At 37.4% G+C, this 20110-nt stretch overlaps 1 protein-coding gene across 3 annotated transcripts in view; it reads left to right on the forward strand.

The window, feature by feature from the left end:
- Positions 1-5917: 5917 nt before the first annotated feature.
- Positions 5918-20110, forward strand: part of LOC126336921 (tRNA (adenine(58)-N(1))-methyltransferase non-catalytic subunit TRM6-like) — a 32171-nt gene continuing 17978 nt past the window's right edge. The window contains exons 1-3 of one of the 3 annotated variants that reach the window (XM_050001073.1): positions 5920-6303; positions 17088-17235; positions 17359-17432. In XM_050001073.1, coding sequence (XP_049857030.1) covers positions 17405-17432 — 28 coding nt within the window. In that variant the 5' untranslated portion in view covers positions 5920-6303; positions 17088-17235; positions 17359-17404. Of the gene's footprint in view, positions 6304-17087; positions 17236-17358; positions 17433-20110 lie in introns of all 3 variants that reach the window. The other 2 variants (XM_050001072.1, XM_050001074.1) reach the window with 2 other exon arrangements.

Here is a 20110-nt window from a genome sequence, read left to right on the forward strand (position 1 = left end):
TGAGGCAGAGAAAATCCATGACCCCGCCAGGCGCGGGAAGCGAGAACGCTACCGCATGACCACGAGATGCGGGCAAAGGTGGTGACGTTTGTATATATTTTAAAACAGCTATTCTCCTAAAGAATGTAACAGTGAAGCTGCTACATTGCCTGTAGCTAGAGAAAAAGACTTTGAAGCTACTGGTATAGTCACAGAGGATTTTAGAGTGTTTTGTGTCTACAGATCGCCATGTGGCAATATTAACATCATTCTGAAAAAAAAATGATAGCTTATTGAGAATGAATATGAAGAGAAACCTTATTATATGTGGAGACTTCAACACTGACATGGGCAAAGACACAAAAATAAGACAGGATTTTGAAGATTTGTTAATACAGTATAACATGAAAGTAACAATAACTGCACCAAAAAGACAGTTGTTGACAACATAATTACTAATATGTGTAATTATGAGTCACATGTCGTTCAGACAGAAATATCTGATCATCATGGACAATTAATCAGCTTTTGCAGGAGTAATGACACAGTGTCAGAACCAAAACGAACAAGTAAATAAATTAGGATCATCAGTGAACAAAATATAAAAATCTTTAGAACAATGTTAAGTAAGGAAACCTAGATTGAAACCCTACAGACCCAGAGTGTAAATGAAAAATATGATGCATTTATTCCAACAATTAAATTCCATTTTAATGTAGCATTTACCAAAGTAAAGAGACAAGAAAGGCTGCAAGATCAAACCCAGTGGATTACCAGTGAAATGCTAGAACAGTGAAGGAAGCTGCAGGATCTGAGACGGATGGGCGAATCTGAAAACTATAAAACGTTAAAAAAGAAGTATGGAAAAACAATATGAGAAGCAAAAGCAAGAGCAATTGACAGCATCATAACGAACTAAAAAATCGAAGCAATGGCAGCTTGGAATGCAATTAATGCTGAAACAAAGGAAAAGATGGGTCAAACAAAGAAGAAGGTATTAGGTCAATTAGAATTGACAACACAGTGGTCACAGATGGTATGGAAATAGCAAATATACTGAATAATAACTATATCAGTGTAGTAGAAAACTTAAAATTGGAAAGATATAGTCAAAAACAGAAGAACATTAAGGTACCAAAAAGATCATGCAGTATTATGTTCTTAAGACCAGTCATGGAAGATGAACTACGAAAAGCTATACAGAAAGTGAAGTCCAAGAAATTAGCTGGTGGTGATGAAATATCAAATCATGTAATAAAGCTGGTAAGTGAGCAGATAATTAAACCATTGCTGAACATAACAAACTGTTCTTTCAGAGATGAATTTTTTCCAGAAAAACTGAAGATAACGAAGGTGGTGCCAGTGTGCAAGACAGGGTATAAGAATGACCCCAACAACTACAAACCAGTTTCACTTATATCAGGTGTCTCGAAAATCCAAGGAATGCTTATGTATACCAGATTAGTTAATTATTTGGACAAACATAACATTCTCATACTGTCACAACATCGTTTCACATGGTTTCAGGAAGGGCAAATCTACAGAATCAGCAATTGCCAGTATAACAGAATACATTTTACTGTCCTTAGATGAAAAAGGTTGTCTCTGCAATGTTTCTGGATCTTTCAAAAGCATTTGACACCACTGACCATGAAATGCTGATACAAAAATTAGGCAACTATGGCATTTGAGGGCAACCAGATGATGGATAAAATCGTACTTGTGCAACTGCAAGCAGTATGTACCATTAGGAAACTCATACCAATCAGAAACCAAACTCATCAAATATGGAGGGACACAGGGATTGGTAATGGGGCCATTGTTATTTAATGTGTTTGTTATGATTTAGGTGTTGAGGAGGAAGAAAAGAAAATATTGTATGGTGATGACTTGACAATATTAAATAGTGGCCAAAATATGGACCATCTTGAGAGAAGAGCATACATATCAGCAAACGTCACAGCTCAATGTCTGTTGGAAAATGAACTGGTTATAAATCTAAAAAAAACTATGTATGAAGTGTTTAAAAACAAGGAGAAGACTGTAGACATGGATATAGAGGTTGATGGAACAAGGGTGGAAGAAGTGGAAACTGCTAGATTCTTAGGTATTCTTGTGGATAATGAACTGAAATAGAAAAAAAATGTTAATAATGTGTGTAAGAAACTGAGCTCTGTCATGTACTTAATGATGGAACTATCACAGTATTCAGACGAGAACCTTCTCTGTACAGTGTATCATTAACTTTTCTAACCATACTTACAGTATGGAGTGACTGTATGGGGAAACTCAAACAAACAAGAGACAAAATGGGTGTTCACATTACAAAAAAAAAAGAAGTTAGGGCCATTTTAAGAAGAAAGACCTCTGAAAAGTGTAGAAACGGTTTCAAGAAGTTAGGTATCTTAACTTTTTCATCGTTGTATATATACAAAACAATAATGTACATCACAAAAGGTAGTGAGGACTGGATTACAAATGCTAGTGTACGCACCCACAATACAAGAAGGAAGAATGAAGTACAGAGCATACCCCACCAACTGGCAATGCTAGAAAAAGGACCCTAGTACTCTGGTATCAGACTACCAAGTAGTCTGCCTAAAAACCTGCAAGATAGTGTACTTGAGAATGACTTTCCAAAGAAACTTAAAGCTATCTCATTGAAAAAGAGCTTTACAGTGTTGCAGAATACTTATGCAACTTATTGTTATTCATTATCACTGATGTAAAAATGTAAGCTAAAGGGATGGAAATATCAGTGATAATGAATGTTACTACTTTGACATGTTCTGTATTACATGTACATTTACTGTACACAATGTAATCTTTCAGGATGAAATAAAATTCAATTCAATTCAATTCAAAATTTAATGGCGAAGTAGCAGTTGTTTGCTTCGATTTTTTGTTGCATATACGTCGGCGCAGACAAATCGTTGCATTTGGATCGGTTTACCTATAATGCACGGTCTAACTGTCGATTCAGGTAGTGTAGGTTTCTACATCATGTCTTCTGCCCTATTAACTTGTGTCTACAGGGTGATATGCAACTACGGCACTGGAGTTGAGCGTTCGCGAAAAAAGCCGATGCAGCAGACGACCCAAAATTTGCTGAAGTGAATGACACAATATCTTCTCCAGGGCAACTTGAAGTTTTAAAACGCCAGCTGTCAAGCACGTAAGCTACATTAGCTGCTGTTGACTCCAGTAAAGATCATAAAGGAATTGGCCCCTGCACTGCTCCATCAAGTAGGGAACAAAATATACAGCCTCAGAGATGGTTGTTCTCTACAAAGAAGAGGAGGAAAATAGTGCACAATTTCTAGAAACCAAGTAGAGCTGAGGCGCAAGAAATTACTGTTTCTCTATTACAAACAGTCAATAGATATTGACGTTTATACAGTGAACATTTACTTTACCTAATTCCTTTGTTTGTGTCGTTTCTTAGTATTTTGCTGTTCACATCATAATTATGCTGTTGATATTAAACTTCAGTCAGTGGCATAAGGATGACTATCATCCCTTTTAAATATGAAGAAATTAATTTAAATCAGTGCTGTATGTTTCGCTTTCTTGTTTAATAGTTTTATTTTCTGCTACATTCGTGATTAAAACAGAAAAAATTTATAATACTGTAAGTAAAAGGTCTCCTTTTCACAAAGTGGCTCACTTGTCAGCCGCAGTTGCGTGTCATCTGCTACTTCGTGCATCTTTGGTTCGTTCTGTAAAAGGTTGCTCGGCTCCAGTCAGTTCCACCTAGGAACCTAGTTGGCACTGCTCCAGTGCCGTCGCTCTGTAAACTCAAGTCCCTATTACCCCTTCAGATTAGATTAGATTAGATTAATTATTCATTCTATAAACCCATAAAAGAGGGAATCCTCCTGGGTGTGGAACATGTCAGATAAACACATTACAAAAATGTAATTAGAAAAACTTGAGTTTCATTTATTTTAATGATCCTCAGTCAATAAACATTAATATTATGTACATGAATTAAATTTAAAGTCCTAATATTTACAAGTTTAATACTTATATCTGATTTCATTAAATCCATCATTCAGACATTTGCTAGTTTCTTGGCTATTACAACCAAGTATTGTCAAAAATTACAGTAAATTATTTATTTAAGTGATCCTCAGTTAAGAACAGTCAGATTATGTACAAGATTTAAAATTAAACTTGCACTATTTACATCTGCTTTCCATACACCCATCATTCACACAGTAGGTAGTTTCTTGGCTGTTACAACCAAGTATTGTCAAAAATTAAATTATAATAAATTTTCATTAAAATGGTCTACTGCACTTGTTGAGAAACTCATGGATGGAATAGAAGCAGTTGGCCACCAAAAATTCTTTTAAATTATGTTCAAATTGTGCCTTGTCTGAAACTAAACTCTTGATGATTGTTGGTAACTTATTGACAATGTGCGTTTCTGAATACTGGACTACTTTCTGAGCAAGAGAAATGATTTTAAATATTTATGTATATTGTTCTTATTCCTAGTAATGATACTCTGTACTAAGCATTTGGTTGGAAAAAGAGATGTATTATTTACAACAGACTCCATTAAGGAGGAAAGTTTGTTGTAAATAATACATCTCTTTTTCCAACTAAATGCTTGGTACACAGCATAGTCTAACATAACAGTCGCGACACTCACTGCTGTAAAAGTTGTTGCCGTTTGACAGATGGAGCGACACTAGCGCTCCAAGCGGCAGGTAAGGTGAATGTCAGACGCGTCGTAAACATAATGTTTGTTTGCATCCAGTTCCTACGTAATTTCCAAATTATTCGACTTAGTTTCTTGCCTCCAAGACTTTGTGTAGTATCAGAAGGCATATGTGTTTCTAAAAATGATTCTAAAATAAGCGCAAGTATGGACATAAACCATGAATAGAGTGGCAAGCTACAACTCATTCGTGAAGAAAAACTTGTGACATTGGATTCAATTGCAGCTTGTCTCGTTGATATCAAAAGAATGTAAACACACAGATTTATGTGTAAGAAGCGCAGACATGTATCTCTACATGCAAAAGCGATGGACAGCTCGTTTATCGTTCTGTAGGCCTACTGTGTTTGTTATTTTCGCCTGTGGCCACAAGTACGACCTTCATCTTTATAATATTAAAAGTGGGGCAAGCAACTGACAAATAGTGGGAGAAATATGCAGAAAAGATTGCAATGAGCTGATTACTTTACATTTCACGAAAAGCCAAATACTTGAATAATTTTCAAACAATCTGTCTGTAGGCACTTTCCTTGTCACATAATAGTTTCGCTCGAAGTCTAGCGATCTGCACATTATGACGCTTCACACGCTTGTGTAAGGCACGAACAGCTGCACTTGATCTAACCATTTCATCGTCAAAGCAGGTCTGTGTTGATGATTCTCATGTATCTGGCACTAATACATGGAGAGTTGAACTGGCTGCTTCTGTGTCATAGGACTGTTTTACAGCTTTATATTGACTGTCAAATCTTTGTGGCTGTTTCCTCTTGATCGTCAGTTGAGGTGGTTTATTTGGAATGTCAAACAGTGTGCGTACTGCATTCCACAATAGTTTGTTATTGTCTGCGTTCATGAAAATGTAGCGAACAAAACCTAATATTATTATACAGGTAAACCGAGTATTTCTTCATAATGTCTTCTCGTCTGCTATTAACTAGCCATTTTTTGATCCTAAAACGAAACATTCATCATTTATACACATACAGTTTGCAAGTGAATCCTGACGATACAGTTTAGTAACATGATGGTATATACCTCTCAGGATCCTTTTGCGCTACAAAAACTTCCGATGGTAAAAACCATTGTATAAATCAAAATAAAATCACTATCCGCTTTCACGATCGCGCCGAACTCACAGTTCAACCTACCAGCCGCTTGGGGCTCTGCTGGCGCTGAAGGCAACAAAATCGAGGCGAAGTGTCGCGACTGTTATGTATGTTAGACTGTGGTACACAGTATCACGAGTTATCTTTGGATTGTTGATATGTTATGTTGATGTATATATGGCAGCACGTGTGTCGTTTGTCTGTGTCCGTTATTGTAGCATGAATTAAGATCTTTCACACTTTATGTGAGATCAGAATTATGAATCTGAAATGGGCGCATATGTATTATGGTTTCATGCTAATATCAGCAAAAAAAACCTGGCAGCAAGAAAGTGATATTTAATTTTTTTTAAATGTACCTTGTTTACAAACAGCATTGATATAAATTTCAGAAATATTGTCAGCCCCCCTAGAGCCTGGTTGGACACGCTACAGATTTGAACGTGATGCATTAGATTAATGAGGGAGTCGTCGTTCATACATAGCGAGGTAACGATTACTTGGGAAACTGTACAACTATATTATGCCTTTTTTCCCTAGTAAGGGTTTAAAAAAACATTGAAATATTTCAAAACAATCATCCCCACTCCCTTTTATCCCCAGTTATCGTGCAAACACATTATTGAGGACAGAAACATATAATATTACAATGCTGAACGTAATGACCGTTGTAATGGGAAAGTAATATTTGAATCGCATTTTGGTAGTGGAAAGCTCCTTGATCTTGGTAATCGCGATTTAGTCAGAAATCATTAAATTTCAAAAGTTGAATCTTGCCGTGTTTGGTCTGACACGTACTTTTCATGAAGCAGCCAAATCTCAACATTTAATACATACATAATGTATAGCTATGTGGTCCTAGCTGGAGGGAAATCGTCAGATGATATATGGCGTCGTCCAAAATTGAAAATTTGGTATCAGCAGAATGAACATGACCATACCACATTAATTTTGTGCTATCTATGTATTGAAACAGGAAGTGAAAAGTGTTGCCCCTAATATTAGTTTCATTTGCTTTCCACTTCTTGTGAATTTTAGCCCTTATTGTTGGCCCAAAAACGGTCTGCTAAAAAGAGCGATGGAACACAACTCTTTGGAAATAGATAAGTAACTTTCAGAAACTTTAAATCAAAAAGCACTCCACGGCAGACTGAAAATTCACTCTGGATATGAATAACTGTTTTTACCACTAATTATTCATGCACCAGTTTGTGCAAAAATATTAATAGTCACGTAATGTTTCTCTAGAAAACAAAATAATGGCACATTTGTGTGAATTTTATGTATACGGCTGTCTTGAAAAGTGAAATTTTGTTAAAGAATCCCATGTCTTAAATATGATGGCAAGCTATGTTTACTACTATCTCATTCTTCATGATACTACAGTTTCTCTGTTTTAGTGCGAATTTCAGGTATGTTAAATTTGTTGTGTAGGACCTGAGTCATATGGGATTCGATGTAGTAACTTATTTGAAACCCAATGAGAGTGTTATGTACAGACCAAGAGAAGTCCATCATTGTATACCCTTCTACCTTGCATTAAATAGTGGCGTGTTTGTGTGTGCGTGTGGCACCTGGCTTTAAGAATGTATGGAAGTTTCTGTTTGTCTCCAGGAAAACTGGTTCAAGATATTGGGCTGACAGCCAGCCTCACCATGTCAGACAATCTACATGGGTGGGGGTTGTAGAGAAAATATTCTCTCAAATATTTTTATTCATGTCAGAAGCAACAACATACATGTAGAAAAAAGAAGAAGAGTAAAAATGTTTGACAGTTTCAGACCACAATATGAATACAACAAGAACACTAATGGCATCTTTTATTAAGAATTTTATGGTGCACAAGTACTCACAGAAGCAACTATGTGCAACTTGGCCCCTATTCTCAAGACAGTCTCCAAACTGAAACCCCATTTTTAAAGATTATTCTTTTTGCTTGTGACATCAGAATGGCAAGAGCAGACCATAGACAATCTGTAATGTTGCATGTCTCATTGATAGTTATTTCCTCTACTTTGGTGTGGTGGGGCCTGTGCTGTACATGACATGCTTTTTCACTCAATGGTTTTTTTTTTTTTTTTTTTTTTTTTTTTTTTTTTTTTTTTTTTTTTTTTTTTCATTCGGCTTGGAGTTCACAAAGGGCTTCTTCACAAACAAGGTGCACTTCAATGTAACCCTTATACATTTTGGAGTTGAGCATTGCTCTAGTGTTGTTCCTTCATTAGGAAACATATGTTCGGGTTTTCAGCGGGTTTAATTCGAGCTCCTTGCTTTGATATTGTTTCCGAACTGTTGACAGCCTCTCCTCTACAGTCTCAGACTGTTGACAGCCCTCCCTTACAGTCTCAGTTTTTTTGTTTTGTTTTGGGCAACACAGTTACTGGCACAGGTAAAACCCTTAATCCTTTCATATAAAAGGTGATCTTTTGTATAAATATTGAACAAATATTAAAAAATAAAATACACTGATTTGCAGGTTTGTATGCTGCATTAAAGCCCATGTAAGTAGCTACTGTATTCGTGTCTCTATCATACGCATCTGTGGATGAACATTTAAAATGTTATGTTACATTAGAACTGTACTTTTAAATGTATATTTAAGTGTGTGTCTGCACTTGTCAATGACCTCTAGTTGAAACTGATCAGTCCGCAGCTCGTGGTCGTGCAGTAGCGCTCTCGCTTCCCATGCCCGGGTTCCCAGGTTCGATTCCCGGCGGGGTCAGGGATTTTCTCTGCCTCGTGATGACTGGGTGTTGTATAATGTACTTAGTTAGGTTAGTTAGGTTTAAATAGTTCTATGTTCTAGGGGACTGATGACCATAGATGTTAAGTCCCATAGTGCTGAGAGCCATTTGAACCATTTTGAAACTGATCAGTAGTACAGAACAAGACGACTTTCACCAACTGACCAACATGAATAGAAATTTTTCTGTCTTTTGTTCCATGCTTCCCTTCTTAAATAAAATACCTTGCGAGAAATTTTTTGTGTGCTTTGGTAGAGAAAGTTGGTTTGGCTATTCCATGTTCCTTGAGCTTCTACATTAATTTTATCTATTGCTGCTTCAGAGTTTGTCACGTATTTGAAGCAGTTGTTCACTGAATGGGTCTTGATTGTGCCCTTTTTGTATGGCAGCTGTTGCAAATATTTTCCTTTATTGTCCTTGAGCAGTTTTTGTTGCAATCTACAAATAATTCCTTTTTAATAGAATTTGGAGAGAGTCAACCATTCTAAAATTGTGTTTCGTTTTGAGTCATACTTTCTGGTGTCTTATAGCAGTGAAGATATCACATATAATCAGTTTACATCATACCACAGAAAGTAGATGCTATACTAAAGTGGCAACTTGTAATTTAAGGTAGCACACATTAAGATACAATTGACAATAATTTACTGAAAACTACAGATAAATAACTTCAGTAAGATTATGAGGTGTAAAAAGTTTGCTAAGTTCATTAACTAAGAGCACTCATCTATTCTTGAATCCAGCATGTCCAATCTCGCTCTGCTGGCAGTGACGGCATGTAAGTCTTGGTGCTGTCTGTTAATACACGTGTGCATATACTGCGACACTTTGAGACTGGAGGCACTGACTGAGTGAAACTGTGTGTCCTCTTAAATGCGCAGCCGACCGCTGTGGCCAACCGGTTCTAGGCACTTCAGTCCGGAACCATGCAGCTGCTATGGTCGCAGGTTCAAATCCTGCCTCAGGCATGGATGTGTGTGATGTTCTTAGATTAGTAAGTTTAAGCAGTTCTAAGTCTAGGGAACTGATGACCTCAGATGTTAAGTCCCATAGTGCTAAGAGCCATTTGAACCATCTTAAATGCGCAGTTGACAGAGGAACATTTATTTGTGATTTATTTGCCTGATGTCATATGGAAGCAGCATGTAGTCCCATTGTGTGTGTACCATTGCGTCATACCATAGGTATGGCAGATGGATAGGACCGTTTGAAAAAAAGCATGGCAAAAGCATAATATAGTCTGTTATGTACACCATGTATCTCATCCGACCTAACTTTGTGGCACCACTGTGGAAACTACCTTTGCAGTGTGATGCCCTCTGCCTGTATGGTTGTGTACTGTATCTATGGGTGGACACAGACTTTTGTGCACAGGTGCACTATGCTGTCACTTGTAAATTTAAACTCTATGTTCAGGCTGTGTATAGTTAAATTAAGGGAAAATCTGTGATTGTTGATAAAAGATGGATTGTTAGGTTTCATTCTATAACAATGGAACCTGTCCATTATTTTTAGTCCTAAGTATAGTCTTGTAAGCACTGACATTTAGAACAGATCATCACAGACAGATATCATGTTTCTGCAGACAGTGTGAAATGTAGTTCTTAATTTGTAGGTTTGTTTACAAATTTATCCGTAATGGCACTGAATTGTAAAAGATGATCTCACTGTCCTTAATTTCAAAGAACTTGCAGGTTTGAGTTCACAAAGATAATAGAATGAGGGAAAAAAGACAATCTATATGCCTTCATATGAGCCCCAAGTTATCGGATCTTTGGAATCCTTATGCGAAATGTACATTGGTGGCAATAGAATCATAAATTTTCTCACTAGTATTTCTTGAAAAGAGCATCGTCTTCCTGTCAGGGACTCCCATTTGAGTTTTTGGAGCACCTCCGTAATACTAGCATGTTGATAAGACCTATTGGTAACAAATCAATTGCCCACCTCTGAATTGCTTCATTGTCTTCCTGTAATACGACCTGATGGTGATTCCAAACACTCAAGCAGTACTCGAGAATGGGTTGCAGTAGTGTTCTATACCCTGTCTCCTTTATTGATAAGATACACTTTGCTAAACTTCCCCAACAAACAGAAGTTTCCTGCTACAGTACTTACACGCTTATTCCATTTCAGATTGCTTTGCGATGTTATGCATGGACATTTAATTGGCTGGACTGTGTCAAGCAGCACAATACTAACACTAGATTCTAACATTATGAGATTTTTTCTGCACCCATCTGCATTATCTTACATTTTGGTACATTTAGAGCAAGCTGCCATATGTCACACCAACTAGAAATTTTGTCTAAGAGATCTTGTATCCTCTTACAGTCACCCAGCTTGGCACCTTCCCATACACCACACAATCATCAGCAAGCAGCCACAGATTGCTATTCACTGTATCCCTTAGATAATTTATGTACATGGAGAATAAAGAGTGGTTCAATCCCATGTACCAGGAGCACTTCTGATTGTATCCTTGCTTCTGATGAACACTTGCCATAGATTTTCTTGATGCAATAATTTACCAACAGCCGTATGTATAGTAGAAATTTATTTTATGAACTTCTTATATGCTACCAGTTTCGGCATGAAATTGATGCCATAGAGGACAACAAACTGGGTTCTATTACACAAGAAGCCTTTGAACCACTTGCATATCTGCGAACCTATTCCGTACACTTGAATGTTCGTTAACTATTCCATATGCTTAAATGTTCGTTAACAGTCTGCAGTTGGGTATCCTTCAAACTCTTTTCGAAAATCAAGAAATATGGAATCTCCGTGTTGCCTTTCATCCATGGTTCACAGGATATCATGATAAAAAGGCAAACTGAGTTTCGCACTAGTGATGCTTTCTAAATCCAAGCTGATTTGTGGACAGAAGTTTTTCCATCTCAAGGCAGTTTATTATATTTGGACTTAGAATATGTTCAAAAATGCTGTGGGTAACCAGTGTTAAAGATGTTGTTCTGTAATTTGATGGTCTGTTCTTTTACCCTTCATATAACTTTCCAGTCTGTTGGGACTTTGAGCAGGGTGAGAAATTGCTAAGAAATGCAAGCTAAGTGAGAGGCAATGCTGTAGAGTACTCTCTGTAAAACCGAATTCTAATTCCTTCCAAGACTTGGTGACTCATTTGTTTCCAACTCTTTCAGTTGATTCTTCATGCCAGGGTTGTCTATTACTACTTTCTCCGTATGGGAATTACTACATTCTCCGTATGGGAGCTAGTGTGATGTTCAAATAAGATATGTTTGTGTGATCCTCGTATGTGAATGATTTCTTAAATATTGTACTTTAAAACTTCAGCTTTCCTTGTGCTGTCTTCTGTTGCTACACAGTACTGGTAAGCAAGTGACTGGGTAGAAGCCTTCGACCTGCTTAGTGCTTTTATGTGGAACCAGAATTTTCTCGAGGTCTCAGTAAAATCGTGTGTGGTATGACACTGTAAATTTTTATATGCTTTGCGCATTGATCTTTCTACAGTTACACAAATTTTTACTGACTTTTGCCTGTCGACATTGATACGTTCTTTTTTGAAATGAGAGTGGAACAGTCTCTGCTTCCTCAGCATTTTTCAAATTTTGTTACTTTATAATGATGGGTCTTTTCCATACTTAATCCACTTACTTTGCAGATACTACTCCAGAGTGTGATTTACTATCAGTTTTTAACGTTGACCATAATTCCTCCTTGTCTGTTGTACTGGAACTAAATGATGTCCGTTCATTGTCTAAGTGGGATGTTGACAACTGCTTATCTGTTCTTTTTAGGAAAAATACTCCCCTAGCCTTCCAGATGGGTTTGCTAACTTTAGTAACCGTTGTTACTATGATCTCATGATCGCTAATTTCCATCTATATTGAGGCTCTTGTTAAGGTCAAGCCTGTTTTTACTACAAGGTCTAAAATATTTCCTTTGCATGTGCACTGTTGAACTAGCTGCTAAACACAGTTTACAGGAAATGTGTACAAAACTACTTCAGAAGACTGTCTGTCAGTACCACCTACAGTTAATCCATACACATCCCAATTTATACTTGGTAGGTTAAAGTTGTCTCCAATTAATATTGCCTGCTCTGGGTGTTTCAGTATTGCATGTTTTTTGATTTGTTGTCTCTATGCAAGTTATGTATCAATTATATTTATCTCTTGGGATACAGTCTGTCCCAGTATGTTAAAAATATTTGGTTGAATCAATCTTTAGTTGATACTTAGGCCTAGAAGAATTGCTCAGTGATAATCATCAAGTCTTGTAATTTTTACGGTCTTTTGGGAGGTTCGTCCATTGTTGCTTGACTTCTGAGATGATAATACCTTCCACAAATATATTTGGTCAAAACTTGGAATAACTCAGTATCTTGAGCAGAACAGTCAAGGAAGTTTTCAGGAATTGATCCTCTCTAGATCTTATGTGTAGCTCTCAATCAATAACTGCATGGCCTTTCTCCCTGTTTATGAAGTGTATAATAGATTAAGAATGCTCTCTAGAGACAGTGGGCTCCATACATACACTTATTAACAGCACAGTGCCACTGTCAGATTCGAGCTGTTGGTGATCATATTATTCCTTATTTTGACTGAATTTGACTTTTTGATCTTATTTTCCCTGAAGAAGAGCTTTTTGATTTCATAAATTTCCATTGACAAATTGTGAATAAAAACATTCATTAAATTGTAAGCAATACTGGTGTTATGATTTATCTTAAACATAGGTTGAAAAAAAGCAAACCCATATGGACATCATTTCCTTGTTTAGAAAAACCTTTTGTAAATGTTGACTGAAGTAGCTCTTTGAAATTCTGAAGTTATCACGCTATCTCCAACTTGCACAGAAACCAGACTGCATTCATACGAGTCAAACGACATGAAAGAGAAACAGCAGTTTAACAGGGAATGAGACAATGTTGCAGTTTATCCCCCCATATTATTCGATCTGGGCATAGAACAAGCCGTAAATTAAACTTGGGACTGGAATTAAAGTTCAAGGAGAATAAATAAGAAAGTCCAGTTTCTCAACTGGTCGGTTGATGTGTGATTAGGAGCCTTACGATTTGCTTATGACTTTGTAATTCTGTTGTAAGCAGCAAAGAACTTGGAAGAACAATTGAATGCAATTGATAGTGTCTTGAAAAGAGGTTATAAGAAGAAGGAAAAAACAACAAAACTAAAGCCAAAAATAATGATGTGTTGTTGAATTAAATTAGATGGTGCTAGGGGAATTGGGTTAGGAAATAAGATATTAAAATAATTTATATTTGGGCAGCAAGAAACTGTTAATATCAGAAGTAAATATAGTATAAAATGCAGACTGGTAATAGAAAGACAGGTGTTTTTGAAAAGTGGAAATTTGTTGACACTGAATATAAATTTTAAGTGTTAAACTATTTTTTGAAAACATTTGTTTTATGGCATGATTACAGATATGAGGTAAAGTGGGATGTTGATTGTGGCAGTAGAGATGTAAAAACTTTCACAGAATAGACTAATACTGAGAGTTGCTTGAATTGTGTGTTTGGACCAAAAACAACAACAAGAGGAAATTATAACTAACCATCTCCATGATTATTTGTTGTTTCTTATAGTAAATTTGGTTTCCATGGAGTTGTGACCCAACCCAACCAAACCAAGTCCATCAGTGTAGATCTATATTTAGCAGTGTCCCCACAGTCTGAGTAACTCAAAAAAAGGAAGATTATATCCTTATGTAGTTACCTTTTTAACAAATCTACAGCTCCAAAAGATGAAGTAATTCTTTTATCTACATCTACATGACTACTCTGCAATTCACATTTAAGTGCTTGGCAGAGGGTTCATCGAACCACAATCATACTATCTCTCTACTATTCCACTCCCGAACAGCGAGCGGGAAAAACGAACACCTAAACCTTTCTGTTCGAGCTCTGATTTCTCTTATTTTATTTTGATGATCATTCCTACCTATGTAGGTTGGGCTCAACAAAATATTTTCGCATTCAGAAGAGAAAGTTGGTGACTGAAATTTTGTAAAAAGGTCTCGCCGCGACGAAAAACGTCTATGCTGTAATGACTTCCATCCCAACTCGTGTATCATATCTGCCACACTCTCTCCCCTATAACGCGATAATACAAAACAAGCTGCCCTTCTTTGCACCCTCTCGATGTCCTCCGTCAATCCCACCTGGTAAGGATCCCACACCGCGCAGCAATATTCTAACAGAGGACGAACGAGTGTAGTGTAAGCTGTCTCTTTAGTGGACTTGTTGCATCTTCTAAGTGTCCTGCCAATGAAACGCAACCTTTATAAAAATTGAATTATTTACAATTTTTTGCATGGACATATCAATATGGTGACATAGCATATGTTATGCATATGAATCTTACTGTTACAGTTAGTTATTACAACAATCACTAATAGGTTACATGTCACAATTCAATATAATATTTACACACATTAGTGTTTGCAAGGTCATTAGTTTACCGCATACCACAAATTGTAGTTTTTATGGAACCATCATATTTATTTGTAAAAACACTTGAAAAATCATATCTCTGGCTTGTGTACACATATGATTCAATACGAGGGCTGTTCAAAAAATATCCAGTCTTATTTTTATTGTCAAAACAAGCAGTCGTATCGGGGCGCTTTCTCCATGTTTGGAAGCATAAGCAGAGTACATGCCTGAGTTTTTTTTTCCATGAGTGTGTAAACAACCAATTACTGGCTCATCATTAACAAGTGAAAGTGTATAAGCAGTAGTCACTGGACTTTGTGTTGTGGGCAAAATGGCAGAAAAACTGGAGCAGCATTATTGTGACAAATTTGGTTTTAAATTCGGCGATTCTCAAGTTGAGACAAACCACAGGAACCAGCAAGTGTTTGGGCATAAAGCAATTGATACCACATGGATAAAGGAATGGTGCAACTGCTTCAAAGATGGCCACTCATCAGTGAAGAGTGAAGCACATTCAGGTAGGCCCTGAACCTTTGCAAATGAAGTTGTTATTGATCACGTAAGGACTCTGGTGTGCAGGAGAGATGTATCACATTCGGAGAACTTGAAGACAACCGTTAAAATTGGTATTGGGTCCTTTCATTGTGTTTTAATGGAACATTTGCACTTCAGGAGGATCTCAGCAAAATTTGTGTCAAAGGTGCTAACAACCTAGCAGAAGAAATGTCATTTGCAGATCACACAGGACATGCTGGGTACTCTTAACACTAATACCAACTTTTTTAACACAGTGATGACTGGTGGTGAGTCCTAGGTTAATTGGAATGACCCAGAACCAAAATTCCGTTTGTTGCAATTGAAGCATCAGTCATCCCCGAGACCCGAAAAAGCAAGGCTGGTCTGTAGCAACATGAAAGTTCTGTTGACTGTCTTTTTTGACGCCAGTTGTGTGGTCTATCACAAGTACGCCCCAGAAGGTACTAATATATTAAAAACAAAGATTCCAAGACTTACCAAGCGGGAAAGCGCCGGTAGACAGGCACAATAAAATAACACACACACACACACACACAAAATTTCGAGCTTTCGCAAACGGCAGCTGCCTCGTCAGGAAAGAGGGAAGGAAAAGGAAAGATGAAAGGATGTGGGTTTTAAGGGAGAGGGATATGTCTGCTTGTGTCTGTGTATGTATGTATGGATGGATATGTGTGTGTGTGTGTGTGTGTGTGTGTGTGTGTGTGTGTGTGTGTGTGTGTTTCCGCCTAAGGTAAGTCTTTCCACTCCCGGGATTGGAATGACTCCTTACCCCCTCTCTTAAAACCCACATCCTTTCATCTTTCCTTTTCCTTCCCTCTTTCCTGACAAGGCAGCCGCCGGTTGCAAAAGCTCGAAATTTTGTGTGTGTGTGTTTGTGTGTTATTTTATTGTGCCTGTCTACCAGCGCTTTCCCGCTTGGTAAGTCTTGGAATCGTTGTTTTTAATATATTTTTCCCATGTGGAAGTTTCTTTTATTTACACCAGAAGGCACTAACATCAATAAGGAGTTATAGCAGGATGTTCTGTGTCATCTTTGTGAAGCAGTGAGATGTAATCAGTTGGACTTGTGGGCAGCAGGCAGTCATCACTTTCAGCATGATAAGCCATCCACTCTGTTTTCAATTATTCAGAGTTTTTCTGGATAAACACAACATGGTTGTGATTTGTCAGTCTCCCTGTCTTCCTGAACTAGACCAAGTGATTTCTCACTTTTCCCTAAACCGAAAACACGGAATGGGACCAGATTTCAGAACATGGAAGACATGCAAAATTGGATGGAGCAGCACCATGCCACACCAAAAGAGGCTTTCCAGTAATGCTTGTAGCAGTTGCAGCAGCATTTGGAGAGCTTGTAGTAGCTTAATGTGACTAGTTTGAAGCTGTCTAGTGTCAAACAATTGTATCTGAATAAAGATTGATTTTATAAATAAAAGTTAGATACTTTTTGAACAGTTCTCGTACATTTGTTCACTCTTACTATGTACTTCTTTAATATTCATTGAACTAATTTTTATTATTATTACCCCCCCCCCCCCCCCCCGTTTTTTTTTAAGATTTGATGTGAACATTCTCTGGTTACCAATTTCCAAGAACTCTGACAGCTTCTTCTGAACTGAAGTTAGCCATATGTTGAATTTATCCTGTTGATTGTCAACAGCTTGGCTGGAAGGTGGACTGGAATCTCTCTTGCCTGTCGTTGTAGTGAGTGTATCCTTGTTGCTTATAAATTAAGTTAAATTATTTTTTTCTTTTTGTGCAAATATTAGTGTCTGCAACATTATTATTTGTATTTGTGTGCATTTATATTGGTTTCATAATTTACAGTGATTTTAGTGAAGTGCTGCTAGAAAAGTAGACAGTTGTCCCTGCCATGATGGAAGTGGATGAGGCTTCTGATGGTAAGTAGGACAGTTATGTGTACACTTTTAATAACAGGGACTTATTTAGATGAATCTGCATGGAAAAAGCAGGGTTTAAATGGAAGAACAGTCACCAGAAATAAATATCAAGGAGACTTAACTTCAGCAGGCTGATTTCAGATTGTACAAAACTGAGACAGGAACTTCATGAAATATTTGTTATCATGCTCAAGGAAACCTGCAAAACAATTGGCTATCATTTTTAAAAGATCTGCCATATTTTGTTATGCAAGTTACTTACCATAAAGTGAATGAATTGCTGTGTGAATTGTACAGATAACCCGAGTTTAAGGCAACTTGAAAATTGTAAACTGTCACTGTTTTTGTTGTTGTTGTTGTCTTCAGTCCTGAGACTGATTTGATGCAGCTCTCCATGTCACATATTAACCTAATTATCATTTTTGCCTGCGCTATACTCTTCCCATAATGACAATCAAAAGGCCCCTGGGAGATTGGCTCATTGAATTTAGGGGACTGAAAGAAAGAAAACGGGTTGTGATAAGCAAAAGTACTTGTGTTCCGGCAGTGCTCGAATGCTCATTGTGCAACATGGCACTAACTAAAACACTTCCCTTCTTATTGAAGACAAATAATGAGGTACAAAAGAGCCACAGTACAAAGTGAAGTATTATTGCGATTAGCAACCTGGTCCATACTACTAGTGATAATGTTTCAAACATTGGGATGGGCCAACCATTTTGAATTATTTGTGTGTTCGATCATTGTTGTGATTTCTTTTCATGATGTGTAATGATTCAGTTGCTTTACAGTTATAATACATTTTTGTTAGTGAAAAATATGGCAACAAGCTGGCCATTTACGTAACTGACTTTTACTTTAATCTTAGCTTACCTTTATTGTTTTTTACATTTGGTGATTTATATTTAGCTTTACGCCCCATCCCCCCTCTCCCTTTCACCTCCCACCCACCTTCCCTGTCTGTAGTTCTGTATTATACTTTCAGGAATTCTTGTTTGTTGTTACATCCTGGCACAGTTCCTAGCTACCAATATCAGGTTGGTGTGGCTTACATGGTGCTTTCTGGACATTGATGACAATATTGTTCTTTTGTGCTGTCTTCTAACCTTTGTAATGGAATTGAGATGGAATAGAACCTCTTTCATTGTTTAGGGTGGGTGCTGAGAAGCAGAGTAGGATCTTTGATGGGGACGATGATCTGCCAAAGTAGCAAGTTGATATAAACTCTGTAAATAAGTTTATTAACCATTAGACATATTTATATGCAAGGTCTGATCAGCAGATCAACTAACATCAATTGGAACCTCTTTCACATTGATTCCATCCTATTACACATATGCTTTCCACTATTGAGGGGCAAGAGCCACTGACTTCTAATCAATATTAAACAGACTAACTTGGGTGCCGAACTCAGAGCCAAGTCCAGTTGTTGCCACTTGTTCTGTCATCTACTGAGTCAACAGCTGCTTGGCCTAACCACTAAATCAGTGGTCACTTGGCCTAATCATTATACCACTGGTTCCTTAGCATACTTCACAGGAGACAAATACTATTCAGCTGCTTGTTATTACTAGCAAATAAAATCCACAACACTGCTATTTGAGACAAAGTCAGACTACAGTACTACTCATTGAAACATAAGTTAGACACTTGTAAGCTTGCTACTTGTCTGTAAGTTTTAGTTGTGCCACCAAGACAATACTGTCTGTCTGTGGGTGAAGTACTGCTGTTTCTTAGTGGCTGCTGCTGTCTACCAGTGTTGCTGGCTTCTGCCTCAGCTTCACTGACTGGTTACTGCTTGAATATTTCATTGATATTCTCACACTCTTTTCAGCCTTCTGATGAGTTGTAACCACATGCTGACCTTCAAGTGATAACGCAGTGAACACCTTTATCCAAACACATTATCTTTTCCAAATATCTTTCCAACCACTCCGTCGCCTCTCAGAGTAGACAGGCCTGCACTTCTAGAGCTAAGTTGAGCAGGCTAGTGTGCCACTGAGAAGCTTTCATTGGAATCTTTTCTCCTTATAATATGGCTTACAGATACACTATTCCTTGGTCATGACAACATAGTGGAAGGAGTTGTCAAGCAGATATTATCTCTTAAAGTTTCACCTCACTGTGGTGAAAGGTCAACGATTTTTATGAGTGCCTACTTCACTCCTTTCTGTGCCGCACTACGGATGGATGCTGTACTTCAGTCCTCCTCCTAGCATTATATTTGTGAATGCTACTGTTCATTTTTAACTGTGATTGGTTGTTGACAACTGATGTCATGATGAAGTAAATATACTGTGAGGATGCTGTCAGAACGCCCAGCTGTTTAACTAGCTGCCTAAAAAGGGTTCCAGAGTGGACACCACATGGTATCCTTATTACACATATCTGCACAACGAACACAGTGAAGTGAATGAAAATAATAAAAATAAGTAAACTTTTTAACATCTTAAGCCCCAAAGTCTGCTGTTATCCGTAATGCAGAAGCTGCAGGGCATAGATTTTTAGATGATCCATAACACCTGACTTTCAGTTCAGATCCATATCAATACAGACACCTAATAATTTACAATATTCTGTTCCAATAATAGATTTTCTTTGAGGTGTTGTTTGTAATGATGTGGTCAGGCCTTGTGTCATACCAATTTGCAGACTGTATTATGTTAAATAAGTCTAAT

This window comes from Schistocerca gregaria, chromosome 2 (assembly GCF_023897955.1).
Source record: "Schistocerca gregaria isolate iqSchGreg1 chromosome 2, iqSchGreg1.2, whole genome shotgun sequence".
NCBI classification, from domain to species: Eukaryota; Metazoa; Arthropoda; class Insecta; order Orthoptera; family Acrididae; genus Schistocerca; species Schistocerca gregaria.